Source organism: Anopheles nili, chromosome 2 (genome assembly GCF_943737925.1).
Source record: "Anopheles nili chromosome 2, idAnoNiliSN_F5_01, whole genome shotgun sequence".
Classification (NCBI taxonomy): Eukaryota; Metazoa; Arthropoda; class Insecta; order Diptera; family Culicidae; genus Anopheles; species Anopheles nili.
The window spans coordinates 33,913,337-33,928,446 of NC_071291.1; the positions used below are offsets into that span (position 1 = coordinate 33,913,337).

Genomic DNA, 15,110 nt, shown 5'->3' on the forward strand with positions numbered 1-15,110 from the left:
ACCTATTTGTGTATTTACATAAACATTAACGCAACGGGTGTCTGAATCGGCCTGCCATGATTCGGTAAGGGTCGTGGTTTCCATGCAGGATAAATTGTTTCTTTCACGCATTTGTTTTAATTGTTTGGATTTACGCATAAGGAATGCTAACAGAACTGTAGACGACTAGAAGATTGCGCGTATCCCGTCTGTTTCGACCTACTTAGAGCAGGTGACCAGAGACGTACACTTTCAAATCATGATTTGCATATTTAGTGATATCAACGCTCATTTTCCCAGTGAGAGCTGTATAAATTGTAATAACATCCCACGAGTGTTTGACTTCTTTTGCATGCCCAAACGTGATAGGATTACGGTGAGAACCAAAAGATAGCAGTGTTCAGTTCAGCCGCAAGTCTAACTAGGATGTTCTTCATCTTAATTTTAATTTTAATTTTAATTTTCGCATTGGTATATATATATATATATATATATATATATATATATATATATATATATATATATATATATATATATATATATATATATATATATATATATATATATATATATATATATATATATATATATATATATATATATATATATATAACGATATAACACATCGATAAAAACATATAACATCATATAACACTCGTGTAGACCATGAAGAGCAAAAAGGGAAATGTCAAACACCATCATTATGAGCCAAATCCTTTCCGACGATCTCCTAAATGACTTTAATTAAACAAAGTGAAATAGTTTTACTATAGAATGAAAAATCCGTTGTTTTCTAGTTTTGATTATTGTGTAGTATAACTTCCTCGAACAATAATTTTGTATATTTCAGGATTTGTTGCAACGGTGGAAAGTCAATAATATGAATCTTTCATACGAATGAAATATTTCACCGATTTTGCAGGATGTTGAGCTGTAACGTTTCATTTGATTCTACTAGAAGTTGATTGAATTTTCTTCATTTGTTGTTCCAAATACCTAATTCTTAAAAATAGCTTATAAACTTCATCATAAATATAGAGAAATACTTGTAATTTGAATAAATATGAGGCCATAACATAAGTTATTACCTATACCCTGCTAGTTGCATACATTTAGGCAACTTATGACCAAGGTTGCTATAGTTCTTACCACCATTAATAATTTGAAATAGCATTAACGTTTGACCAATAAAGTAAGCTTAGCCAGCACATATCGAACTAATCTTCTTCGTGCTAGCACGTTTTCGGCTTTTCGGAAAAATAACTCACTTGGTGGAAAAAATTCAACATACTTTTTGTTTATTAGAATCTTAAGAGCTTGACCTTAAGCAAATTTGAATATGCCTGTGGTTTGGAAAAAAAGAAAGAAATAATTAAATTGGATTTGGTTTTATCTTCCTCTCGTTCTTATGTTTACGACGGTCTGCTAAAATTATGTTAACAAAGTTTTCGTAAGATTTGGCTTTCGCATTTCCTGCAAATTTATCTTCCGCGCAATAGTGTTCGGGCTTTTCCGTTGATTTATCTACCTTCTTGATTTGGTTGTATAACTCTCCTATAATGTTTGCTCTCGATGTCTCCCGTGCTACGTGTCTCCGTCCATTACTCGTTCGTTCGAAAATTCACTAATCCTTTATTTGCATTTCATGCCGTTTTCCTTCCGCGTTTTCGCTATCGTCGTGACAACAGGAAACGTTTTGGTTCACTAATTTGCTCTCAAAGTTTTCCTCTCTAGTTTTTTTTAGTTACTCCCCATCCTCCTCCTTATCCTCCACTAAATCCAATCGCGCAATCACACATCGCTTTCTTTTCTAAATCTCCGTGTCCTGTTGTCCCATCGCCAGGACCCGCGCCGCGCAACTGCCGGTGTAACGTTTAATTATTACTTATTTTTTTTCTTCTTTTACTGATTTATATTTTACGTAGGTAAAGGATGGATCGTAATTGCGAAGATTGATGATTGATGCACAAAGATAAACAATTTTATTGATTTAATCTCCATGCCGTGAATGCGTTTCGCCGTGTGGCGCAGACGCACCGCACTCACTAATTGATTGCCTCACTTAAACTGCTCGTTCTCCCTCCCCGTCCCTCCTTATGCTCGAAATATTTGTCATCCTCTTCTACTTCCGCTAGTACGCGTTGGTTCCGCCTTTGGCTTTCGGCCGTTCGCCGTTCAAAAAACTGGTCACAATTGCAAGGATTGCAGCGGGCGGAAAATAGTTTCGTCTATGTGTGCGAGTACGCGTCTGTGCGAGTGTATGTGTGTATGTGTGTGTGTGTATGTGTTTGGTTTGGGCGTTTCTTCTTCTACTGCTCTTCTTCTTCTTCTTTGTTTCTGCTCCTTCGCTTCCTTTTTTGCTAACGCTGCCGTTGATGTTTGCGATTTTTATTTGTTTTATTTGTTTGTTTGCTTGTTGGTAGCGTAACGCTGCGACAAGAGTTATCCCATAATGTTCGTTTAAATAGTATCTTCAATCCTGCTTTCGGCTATTCTATAGTGTCACCTTTCTTAGAAACATGCTGAAATGCAAACATGGACTGAGCCAACGCTATGTGAGTATTTTAAAGAATAAAATAGCCAAGGCAATATTAACGATCAGCACTAGCATGACCAGTTGCTGGCGCGAGAACCAATCCTGTAATAGAAAAGAAAAGAGAGAAAGAGAGTGAGAAAAAGCGAGAAAGGTTAGTGGGTAGTGATGATCCTCGCAGTATCACTCGGCGTATGGAAAGGCCATCGCGGGGGTTTTGTTTTCATTTGAGACTTGAGCGGTCAGATTTCATTATTTGTAAATATCGCCCGCTGGGACCGAGTACGCTTTCTGTTATTTTTCCCCTTAATTTTCTCGTGGCCCAGATTACGCGAAAATAGACTTGGCACAAGCAGAAACGTTCGATCTGTTTCTCGACCGATCAACCGAATCCACACCGTTTCGACACCGTTGCGACATCCCTGCCAAAAATGGCACTCCAGGCCTGTGAAACCTGGCGAAAGTCGGCTCGTCAAACGTACTTACCCTCACTTGTGGACTGACCAGATACAACAATGGATTAACTCGTAAGCGCTCCTGCTCGTCCCTCAGTCGCCGGACCTCCTCGCGGCGGGCAGAACCAAGGATCGACACCTCTTCTCGGCTCATGGCACCGGTCGAGAACGGTAGCTGTTGTACATCTGGTAATGATTTCTTTCTCTGCAGGGTCGCATTTACTGGAATACTCTGAAAAAAAAGGTAACAGAAATAAGCGTAAAACACAAGCACAATCAGTCGCGATCACTCCGTCAGCTGCTGTCACGCGAGTCCTTTCGCACGCGCCAAAAGCAAGCGCATTTGGGATAAAAAAGAACATCCCCCCCACACATAGTAACAACCTCAACCGGTGGAAACTCGATCCAGCTCTCGGAGGCTCGCCGGGCCAGCAGAGCCGGTGAGTACATGAGATCCTCATCATCGACCTCCTGTTGCCACTGCATCCTGATCTTCTGGTCTGGTGACGTCTGGACGTCAAGGCTCTAGCACAATCGCAATCCGTCCGCAATCGGGAAGTCCTGGTGGGAAAACTTCCGCATCAACTCCCACTTCCGGTTCGAGCACCGAATCGCTCTCTCTCTCTCTCGCGCGCGCTTTACCCGCGTGTCACACGCTCACACACACACTCTCGATCGCACTAGGAGGGCAATAAACAACACACACGATCACCTGCGATCGTTCACGACTGGTGAACCAATTCACCACCGAAAGCGCGATCGCGTGTGCGTACACTGAACGATGAGAGCTGGTTCTCTCTTACTTTATCTCTCTCTCTCTCTTTGATTAGCTCTTTGCAAGAAGGTCCAGGGCGCAGGGCTATTTATAGGCGTCGCAGGAACTGGCGCCGATCCAGGGCCGATCATATGCTGCTCCTTTACGGGGCGAGAGTCCGCGTGGCCAACAAACGCACGACCACCACCAACACTACCACTGCTGACTCACCACCTGCGAGCCAGTGTGGGCACTATCACACGAACACGGTGCACACTCGACGCGGGCTCTGGCCGGTAAGGAATGGGCACATGTTTACCCGCAAACTAGCCAGGTGTCGGGAGACGCTCGATCCACTCGATCCACGACCAGAAGTGCTCGGTGACCGAACGCGCTAGTGTCACGAACCTCTGTGTGCACCACACCGACCATTCCCGACTCGGAGAGCGCACGAAATCGTGACAATCGTGAATCGCCAGGAGATGGGACCGCAAAAAAGGGCGTCTCGCACTCCCGATCCCTAACCCCAGCACAAAACCTCAATCCGGCTTGAAAGTGGTCAACAACAGGGTGACAGACAATGTTGGCTGGCGGTGATACTAACACACAAACGCACGCACAGGCACGGGGAAGCCACCCCACACGGCAAGGACACGCACGACACGCGGAGCCGCACTACCCATCCCCCCCCCCTCCCCAACCCTCCTCAAACCAATCGACGGAAAAGCGCGACGATCGCGACGATATGGCCACCGTGCCGTGGTGAGTTCTAAAAATGTACTAAGTCCGCGGAAGGCGCTGCAGCTGAGCAGAAAAGCTATTTGTGGATCGTTATGCGCGGGAGAGAGCCAAAGCCTCCGCCATCGTCGTCGTGCACGTTGTCACCAACACTCGAAAAGGGGGGGGGGGGGTGGGTGGGTTTCAATGTTACCCCATACGTGGGGATGGTGCTACTTTCCTATTGTCACCCGCAACAACCCGTCGAATTGATCCCAAAACATCTCGATAATTGGTCGCACAATTCGCGAGCCAATCGTTGGGAACATTTCCACCCAAGGACAATGGGGGGGAGGAAGAAAAAGAAAAAAAAAAGAAAAGAAAATACAAACTCCCTCTCATCCCTTCACGGTCACAGTGCGCTTAAGTCATCTGTCATTTTCCCCACAATGGCTACTACGATGACCGTAGCTTGCTGTCTCTCTCTCTCTCACTCTCTCTCGCTCTCTCGTACACGGGTGCTCTTTGACACACACATCGTTCCTGTTTCCGGTGCTTTCCCGCTGCACCAGCCGCCGGGAATGTTGAAAATGAAAGTCGGAAAATTGCCACCCAATGGGTTGACATTAGCGTGTGTGTGGGTGTGCAGTTGCATCGCTTGCAACGAGTGCAGGCTCGGGGATCGGTGAATCTTTGCTACGACATTGGCCTGGTTTTGTGCACGGGCCCTGCCAACCACCAGCACGAGCGGGTGGAAAATGATCGGAAAACTCCCGGTCACCCGGAGCAGCCGTTTGCACCTGCGCGATACACGCGATCGTGCGAGTGTGTGTTTTGGTGCGGGAAAGTGTAGTGCCTGTGGGTGGGAACGCGCCTTAGGCACACCGTGCAAGGTGGCTGGGCAGTGTTTTTTCTTAGTCACGTTCTCTCTTTCGCCTTTATTTTCTCTCTCTCCGGGATCAGGAGTCGAGTGAGCGATCGTTTTCCCGGCTGGGAGATCTGATGAATGTGGAATCATGATGCATAATTGCCATCGGGGACGCATCAAAGAGCCCGTGAGAGAGAGAGAGAGAGAGAGAGAGAAGATACCTGACACATTGGTGGAAAACCCAGAAACGAGAGAACGCCAAAAGGGAGCTATCGGGGATTTCCCTCCCAAATGGCAGCCATTTTTCTTTTCCCCATTCGCGAGATTCGAGAGAGAGGGAGAGAGAGAGGGAGAGAAAGATCCACTCCCCTACCAGTCTCCTGTCTCTCTTCAACCTTATCCCGACCGCTTAGCCTGACCGACTGCGTAATTGTACGTGCGGCCATTAAATGAAAATAGAAAATTGAGGAACCTTTCAATGGACGTGAATGCGTCCGGCCTCTCCCACTACCCTTCGAGACATCGCAGGTTCCATTGAGCCATCTGGAGTGCGGCCATTCTCAGGTGGGGCTCTTCTCTAACACCTCAGGACACTCTCGGGAACACTTTGCGCACCCTTGGAAAAGAACCTCGGTTCAGGGATGCTTGGATCACCTACCTTGGGCTCCCTACTGAACGCCGCCATACCGTTGCCGCCTCCTCTCGCTCGCATGCCGCCTCCACCACCTCCACCTCCACCTCCACCTCCGCCACCACCTCCACCGCCACCTCCACCAAAGCCACCACCCAGTGGGACACTGTTGATGGCAGGCTTCGACAGATAGAGACTCTCCGTGCGCTTGGGTTGCGTCATCGACGGGATGATGTCCTGTCCGAGAGTTCGCTGCCTCAGCAGCACATCCTCAAACGGTTGCTGAGTGGCTGGTACCGCGCCCAGCTCCTGATGAACGCCATGCAGCTGATGTAACGGCGTAGTAGCTCTCGAACCCGGTCGAACACCTCCATTGCTCATACCACTCGCCGAAGGAACGGATCCATTCGCAGGACCTCCACCGGCCATCAGTTGCGAACCGCGGCGCAACGTGCTGACCCGCGGTTCTGGCGCATCCATACCATCTCCCATGCCACCCATCATCATCCCGGACGTCAGGTAGCTCGCGGGTGTCTTCTCAACAGAGGGCGCTCGTGAGGATACACCTCCACCAGCACCACCCAGCTTGCTGGCGGCTCGCGTGTACCGATCGACGGATCCATCCCGGCTCGGTGGTCGCTTGTAGTGATCGAAGTAGTCTATCGACGACTGACTGCCGATGGTGCCGAGAGAGGGCGCTGGTCGTGCGTTTGCCGCCGATCGGGACGCAGGTTCACCGTACGAGGACGCCTGTTGCATGGTGGAGTTACGGCGGGGACTTGCGGCCCCACCCAACCCACCATCCTCCCGACCCATCGGTAAGCTCTGGTCGTAGGAAAGTTTCGTGTTCGCAGTGGAACCGACCGGCACGTGCCCTGCTCGGTTGGTGGCTGCTGCGTAGTAGTTTGTGGTGGCGCCACCTGGCGGCTTACCGTACAACGAGCCCATTCCGTCATCCATCAGTCGCGCACCTGTCATGTTGTCGTGGTTTAGTGAGCTTATGCCACTCATCGCACCACCATAACCCACGCTGGGGCCCTTTTGGTCGTAGTAGTTGGCGTTGAGACGTGCGTTTCCTGAGACGGCCGCAGCTGACATCCCGGTGGAAGGACTTCCCAGCGTCGGGTTTTTGGTGTGGTTGTGCAGGGGATGATTGTGTCCGTACTCTAGGTCCGGCCCTGGTGGACCACCTGATCGTATCGGTAGATCGTTCATCAGCAACGCACCGTCGGTGAGTGGGTAGGCTCTGCTACGTCGCAACCGATCGAACCGCTCCAAAAGTGAAGGGTTAAAGTCGGGCGCGAATTCTCGCGCAGTTCGAATGGCGTGGTCTGACTCTGCCCGTGCCTCGTCTGCGGCCGCATCGGCTAGTTCGGCTTTACCGCGGGCCGTGGCCGTGCGCGAGATCGCAATGTCCGCTTTCTGGAGGGCGTACTTTGAGGAGCGTTGGGCGGAATCGACAGCCGCGTCTATCCGCTCGCGGAACTTGGCCGAGCGGATCAGGAACAGGTGCTTCTTCTTCTGGCTTGTGATCAGCACGTTGTTCTTGTATTTGCCTTCCTCCTTGGTGCCATCCTTGAACGTCGTCACACCGTAGCCGTACTTTTTGTTCGCGTACCATTCACCCTCGTATCTGTGGGCGAAAAAAAACCCCCCGCATTAGGACAGCGTTTGACAGGTGAAAGTGAGGTTCCACCGAAAGATACACACTTCAATCCATCACTACGCTCTGAGATGCCGTATCCACAACGTTTGTCGTTCTTCCATTCACCCATGTACGTCTCCACAACGCTCGCGTCCAGTTGCTCGTCCTCCACGATGAAGCTTGCGTTTGAGTCCGTGTGCATTGTCCTGCAGGCAGATCAGATGGTCAGAAACGGGGCTCGATCGTGCCCACGCAATACGTACTTGTTGGTCATTCCCGACTGGGACGACTCCGTGCTCAGCCAGGATGCCGTCGAAGCCGTCGATCGGATGCTGCCCGTGCCCGTTCCACGCTTCTCAAGGTCACCCGTACTTTTCTGCTTCCTAATTTTGAGTCCCTGCAAAGCGAAAAAGATTCCAAAGACATCCCGATTAGAAGATCCTGGCCAATTCCGGGTCTTCTTCGCGCCCCTCTTACTCACCGATAAAAGGCCCTTCTTTGTCTTCTCCACCAGGCTGTTCCGACGGACGGGCGTTTCGTCGGATTTTGCCTTCAACACAAACCCACCACGTGCGTCATCGATCCGGTGGTTGCGCTTTTCACCCGGTTCCGGTGTTGGAGCTTGGTTTCCTCCCCCACCCCCACCACCGTCCGTGCTCCGGAGTGACGTCATCGACACGCGGACGGATTTGGGGCGAAAGCGGGCGGCCATGCCGAAGGGTGCGGAAGTCCGCACACCGTACCCATGCCGCATGCCCCGCTGCCACTGGCCCTGGTAGCTGCCTGGTGAGAGGATGGTGGAACAAAGCAAAAAAAAATGGTGAAAATCCTTCCGAAAGCCTTTCGAGTGGGGCATTCGCTGGTGTACCTCCGTCGGCGTACGTTTCCGAACCGTAGCCATCTTGCAGCCCGTTGGCCCATGTGCCCTCGTACCGGGCCGTGGAGGATGCGCTTTGCCGCACACCGTACCGGCCCTTGAAACCTTGCGTCCATTCGCCCCTGTACACCCATCTGCCTCTAACCTCGATGCCCAGCCCATGTCTTTTTCCGTTTTGCCAGTGACCCTCGTACGTGGAGCCGCTGTAACGAAAGGGAGAGAGTGATGAAACGCGATGATCGTGAAGGATCGTCGGGGAGCAAAAAAAACGGGGCGAAAGTGGTCACTTGCTGGTGTCGCTGCAGAGATAGCACGTGTCGGGATGGAGCTGTTTCGGATCTAGAGTGCCATGAACTTGGAGGTGGTGTCAGAAATAATAACCTCCTGCGTAAAACGTCAGAAAGCCGCGTTCATTAATCTAGTGAGCATTGATCACGAGAGGCATTGATCAAACGGAAGTCGACATGCCGCCAATAAGCGAAGTGCTAATTTGTTCCTGAACCAGTGCGGTCCGTTTGAAATGTCCATTGACGTCCCAAAAGGCGTGCCGCCAAAGGCTTTCATTCGCAAAGCAAAAAAAAAAACCCCACCAAATGCCGCCACGTGCGAAAGGACAAAGCGTACTTGTGTGGCCGGGAAAACCACATCGGTTATCCTTCACGTTCGGCGTTTTTTTTTTCATTTTTCGCAAGCTCAACTCCTCATTCAAGAAGGCGGATGGCGCAAGACCCGTTTGCGTGAGATCGCCGCCTGTTGCGTAGCGTTTCCGCGCGTGTGCACGAAAATGCAAATGAGTAACGCGGCCGCGCCTGGTCCCGAGGACCGAATTGTTACCGAGCAATAAACACAACCGCGGCTGGCGCCAAGCAAGCATCGGGGTGGCGTCATCGGTCGAGAAAGTGTTTTAATTCTGGCAGGGCAGCATTCGGTGCCGTCGCCATCTTTAATCCACACCACGCCGGACGCGCTGTTGCATCGCGGAATGGTCGTCGGGCTTTCACGGCCCTGCTGGGGTTGCTGAACAGCAATCGATTCTTGCCTGTCGGCGGTGAGTCGAAGGCGCCGGGAATAAAGTTTTTTTGCCGGGTAGTTCGTGAGAGGAGAAGGAAATTTTGGGCGTCATGAACCTGACCGGGGGGTGTTGTCGATTTATCCTTTTTAGGGTCCCGAACATTTCTGTGAGGCGTCAATGTGAGGCCTTTTTTTAGGGTGATACACTTCACGTTGGCGTTATTTTGGGAAGTCGACGGTTTTTATCACGAGAACACACGAGACAACGTTCATGAGATCTTTGGGAAATGGCCCAAGATCCAAAGGTTCACTGAAGTTTTAGAGTTTTGGTTTCGTAACCCGACTCCACATCACTCCCACAAAGTCCACAAAATCACGCTCCAAATCACTGTTGCACTGTTCGAACTGGACATATCGTTTACGATGAGCTGTGAACGACACCACCTGAGCTGGACCACCAACAAGAACCGTTCCGAAAGCCGGGGGAACTCCCAGCACACTTACCTTGGCCAACAATATATCCCCGACACCTCGAAACCGTAATGCCATGCTCCGGAATAAGCACCCTTGTTCTTTGGACCCGTACAAACACCATGACCGTGCGCCTTGTTGTCCTCCCAGCCGCCACAGAATGTGCCACCATCTTCGAAGTCGTACCGACCGCCGCTGATGGGCGTACTATCGGCACGGGACGGAGCCCCCGCGGCTCCACCACCACCTCCTCCCACCGCCTGCATTGCCGCCGTGTGCGCCATCTTTCATTTCTCGTCTCACTGATCCCGCTGCCGCCAATAAGCAATATGTGATATCCTGCGCGTCGTCGTCGTCGTCGTCGGGTGCTGCACCCCGGCCTGCTCACCGCGCTCGCTGTCACGCCGTCCTTCGAATCGATGCCGCAGGACCGGAACCGGTCGACTCATCGCACCAGCTCGGCGATGGTGCGGTTGCGGATGGCACGATGCCGATCGCGCTGGACCATAGTCCTTAGTTTTCCTTCTCCCCACGAATCTCGCGCCTTTTGCTGCTGGGTGGTGCGATGCCGTGGGTTCTGTTGTATTCCCGTATGCCGGCGAGGTAAGGAAGAAACGCGAAGAAGCCGGAAAATCGATCACCTGCCGGAAGCTAACCTAAAATCACGAGGACCTCACGGTGCTGCGATGTGCGTATCTGCTGCGAGACGCAACCAGCCACGATCGCATCCACGCAATGAGAAACGAATACCCCGGGAAGAGAGAGAGAGAGAGAGAGAAAGAGAGAGAGAGTGAGAGAGTGCGTGAGACAGTGAAAGAGAGAGAGAGAGAGCGCGTTAAATGGTATGAGATCAAGCGATCGAGAGAGAGAGAGCGATCGATCCGGCGCTCATTGGGTGGGAAAATTCGGAAAATTCAGCCAACAATGAGAGAGTGCGAGGGCAATTTTCCGCCGTGTGCGTGTAGTGGTGGTGGTGGTGAATGGCCCGACAGACGATCGCATACTCGATCCTTGGTGGTGTTGGTGTAGGCACAATGGGTTTCGCATGATCGATGGTATTAATAATGGATCGCGAACGATCATGCGGCGTATCATGTTGCGAGCCAAGGGAAAAAAACTCAACCACCGTGGGAGCGAAGCGGGAAAGTGAAAAGCGCGCGCGCGCGCGTGTGTGTGTGTGTGTGGCAAAGGAGCTCTTCCCGTTTGCGTCCATCTCGTTGGGATTGCTGCTCGAATTTCAGCTCGAGATCAGCTTTCGCTTTCGCCCATCGGGGGACGGGATGGTGAGGGGGCACGGTTTTTCCCATTCCCCCGCAACATTCATCTCGCGCCAGCACACACTCACAACCACCGTGCAGTGTTTCAGCTCATTTACTGATCACTCGGGAAGCCCCTCACTGTGAAGGGGCCCTTTCACGTGTCCTTCAAAGAGAGAATGTTCCCCTTCGAGATGCCCACGATCCATCGATCCGGGTCCAGAAAAGGTCTACACCTCAGGGTTTGTGGCTTTTCCCGCTGGCAGAGTGTTTTTCGCGTTTTCCCAACGCGCTCACCACCAAGCGCTCATTTCCATATGGCCACGTTCGAGAGCGCGCACGCCTGCAAAAAGGTGGCCACCCCGTGCGACCGTGTATGTGTGCTGGGGTGGGGTGGGGGTGTGGGTGGATGGTTGGCGAAAGGCAGGACGAATGAAGGATGGGGTGTGGAAGCGGCCAGCACGCAAGCAGCCAGGCCCAACCACATGCACGTATTATTTTTACGTGTTGAAGTAAAGCGAGATTAAATACCAACGTAGACGGACGGACCAAGTAGGCTTAGTCTTAAAAATAGCACCACCGTTGAACCAAAAATTTGACTCACCAACACTCACACACACACTCACACACACACGCGCACACACGCACACACAGACGCTCAATCACACTCATACACCTGGGGTGGTCTCGCACACGTGCACGCACGCACGGTCAACGCATGTAACGGGGCAACCCTACGGCCCCCTAGGGTTTTCCCCCCGCCTCCACCACCCCCTCTCCCCCTATCCCCGACGGATTGGGCCAAGGGCCTGTTGACCGGGCGATGAAGAGGGCGCGTGCCGCAGAACGACCGACTGGCGCGTAGTGGTGCCCTAGCCTATTCGCGGACTACTAAACTGTGTACAATTTGTACCCAACTGACATTGACATAAGCTTCGTTACGGGGTGGGTTGCTGGTTGGTTCGCTCTCCCACTGCGAGCTCCCACAATCCCTATATGTGTGTGTGTGTGTGTGCTTTTTTTAATTTATTATTGTTTTTTTTTTTATCACCCACCAATTGCTCTTTTTGGCCGATTTTTGCATCCAATGAGAAAAAAAAGTCCTACAGCATTCCCCTATTCGTCAGGATTCGCCGATCGGGATGTGATCGCTTTTGCGGGGATCAAAACACCACCGATCGACAGAAAGGGTGATTGCCCCCTTTCTGTCCCCAGGAAGCAAAAGAAAAAAGCCACAGCCCCGATATTTTCCCTGCAACCAGACCGCGAAAAAAAAAACGGCCATTTCCCGTTGCAGGTCCCCGGGAGGGACGTGCGTTGTTTCGTGCACGATTCACTCGCCGCGAATTTGTACTCGCCAACCGGGAAAAGAGAGGTCGCCACCGGGAAGGACGACAGGGGTCGGACGCTTGCGGCGCATCCATTTCCCTCGTTTGGGCCACCACCTCCCCATCCGAAGCAAATGGGGCAGTATTTTGGGAAACAGCTAGGCCGCGGTTACCGCCACGATTAGCAGCTACTATTTACCCTGCAGCACCGGGGCGCAGATACGCCAACCCTAATATACGCGGCACCGTCTCTTGCCGCGATCTCGTGCGTCCCTTCTCTGTCACTTCTCCCGGTAAAACAAATGCTGTCAATCTCGTCCCAGCGGTTCCTTTTTTCGCGTTTGCGATCGCGGCTTGCTGGCCTGCTCGCACGCACGGTTGGCTCTCTCACACACTCTCTTTCTCTCTCACTCTCTCTCTCTGTCGCTCTCACTTGCTTGTTCTTGCTCTCGCGTGATCGCTTTGCCACGCACCGAAAGATCGCACTCGATCAACATTTAGTCATCTCGCCATTTCTAATCCAACTAACTGACTGATGAATGTCCTTTCTGTGACTTTTATCACGCACACACACACGTGTCTCTGGAAAAGGGAAGGGGGGGGGGGGGTGGATGTGACTTGAGCAGGAAGCAACCGCACAGGACAATCACAAGAAGGACACTCTGTCAAACCCGGCGTGTACAGTGTGTGCCACAAAAACAGCACCACGCACCATGAAAGCCGGCGCGATTCCTGCTCTCGGTTGACGCACGAGAAGAACTGGGCAGCTGGCCGTTTTTCCACCCCTTCGAGCCCCCCAAACACACACACGCACACACGCACACGCGCGTACTCACGAACACGCACGTGTGTACGTGAGCGAGGATCCGCGGAAAAGCGTTCCGTCGATGCCGTTTCTATGCACTCGCGATCATGCGATCATGCCTGTGGACAGGTTGTACGAAAGGGCACGAAGCAGTGAAGTGGAGAATGATGCCACCCGAGCAGCGGTGGAGGGACCATCGGTGGTCCGGAGATACAAAGTAACGCAGGCCAACTTGGCAGTGGCCCCGACGTGCCGATCGTGCAGCTTCGATTGGCAGCTCAACTGGCGCACGATCGACACATTGTCATTATCAACACCACAACGCGAAAGGAAGCCAATGCCACCGTACCACACACACACGTACACGCACACAAACACACAGCGCAGAGTGTCGAACGTATGCGAAGTGCAACAAAAAAAAAATGCAACCATCGAGCTGCAAACTGCAAGGACCTTTGACGCTTTGCACCCGCCACACGGAGGTCAACCGTTTCCGTTCGGAAGGGCGAAAAAACGATGCCTCTACACTCCACTGTACACACACACGTGCACTCACACACACGACAGGTCCAGCCAGAATGACGCAGCCAGTGCCAGTGCCCATTGTCGGACGTTCCAGCGGAACCATTACCCGTGGAGGGCTTCTATTTGGGCTCATAATTGTCCTTAAATTGACCACTGTCGCTGAAGCCGACGTGTGTTTCGGGCCAAACATTCTTACTCTCTCTCTCACTCTCTCACTCACACACACACACGCACACGCGCCCCCAAACGACTTTCAAAAACACTGCTCGAGTGCGAGTTTTCCCACCCAACCAACCGCGCGGCCAAAGGATACGCTCGAGCAGGAAAAACAGGTGTTCCTCGTGTGTATGTGTCATGTGCGGTGGGCAGGGGGGGGGGGGAGAGGAGAGGGCAGGTGAAGGGGAGAGGGGTGGTGGGTGGAATTTCCCAACGCAAACATCCCCCCGCCCTCGCCTACCCCCTACCCTCCCACCAGCACCACGCAAAGGGGTGGCCCAATTTCTCGCGCGGCTAACAATAACGGCAGCGCCGTGTCACCGGGAACTTGGGTGGTTGGGGTGTATGTGTGTGTGTGTGTGTAATTGTTGTACCGTGTGGTGTCCCGAAGGGGGCACAGGCGAAGAGAGGGAAGCAGCAGGTCGAAGCGTGGTCGAGCGTTTTGCCTCTCCACCTCCACCAAGCACTTGCGGTGTGATGGTCAGGATGGTGGAAAAATTCAAGCTCGCCTATCTCCTTAGGATCGGGTATCGGTCTCCGTTTCTATCTATATCTACCGTTTCTATCTATCCACACACGCACGCACACGCGGAGGTTCGTGACGTGGACGGTGTTACTGGCGGCTAAGCCCGTGTGGGCTTTTCGTGCAACTCTGGATCGATGGGAAAATGTGAAATTCACCACCGTGCGTGCGGCAGCTTTTCTTCGATTTTTCCGCTCACTGTTTTCGCACACACACACACATACACACACGCGCGCACGCACGCACAGGCACACAGAGAAGGTGCACTCTGTAGGACGGCACTTTTGCCCGGCCCACCGTTTCGTGTCGTTTTGGGGGGTTTTTTTTTGTGGGGGGGAAATTGCACTCCCAGCTTTCGCACTGGATTTCGTTACGCGTTTCGTTTCGTCGTCGTTTTTTTGCTGTTGTTGTTGCTGCGCTGCTGCTACTGTTGTTGTTACGGTTGCTGCTGTTGTTGGTATCGTCGTCGTAGAAGGGAGGCCACTTTTCGCAAGCGCGCGGTCGGAAAATTTCCCG

The 15,110-nt window shown here is 52.0% G+C and overlaps 1 protein-coding gene across 2 annotated transcripts; it reads right to left on the bottom strand.

Moving 5' to 3' along the window:
• Positions 1-1,251: 1,251 nt before the first annotated feature.
• On the bottom strand, positions 1,252-14,722 carry LOC128721029 (uncharacterized). 2 transcript variants are annotated; one of them, XM_053814732.1, is made up of 9 exons: positions 14,629-14,722; positions 9,975-10,640; positions 8,451-8,662; positions 8,064-8,365; positions 7,846-7,979; positions 7,648-7,788; positions 5,965-7,570; positions 2,999-3,199; positions 1,252-2,617 (listed from the first exon to the last, which is right to left on the bottom strand). In XM_053814732.1, exons 2-9 carry the CDS (start codon positions 10,223-10,225, stop codon positions 2,531-2,533), a joined length of 2,934 nt encoding a protein of 977 aa, XP_053670707.1. In that variant the 5' UTR covers positions 10,226-10,640; positions 14,629-14,722; the 3' UTR covers positions 1,252-2,530. The 2 variants fall into 2 exon arrangements, with proteins under 2 accessions (XP_053670707.1, XP_053670708.1); XM_053814733.1 differs by lacking the exons at positions 5,965-7,570; positions 7,648-7,788; positions 7,846-7,979; ... (2 more) ...; positions 9,975-10,640; positions 14,629-14,722 and adding an exon at positions 3,352-4,073.
• Positions 14,723-15,110: the final 388 nt, after the last annotated feature.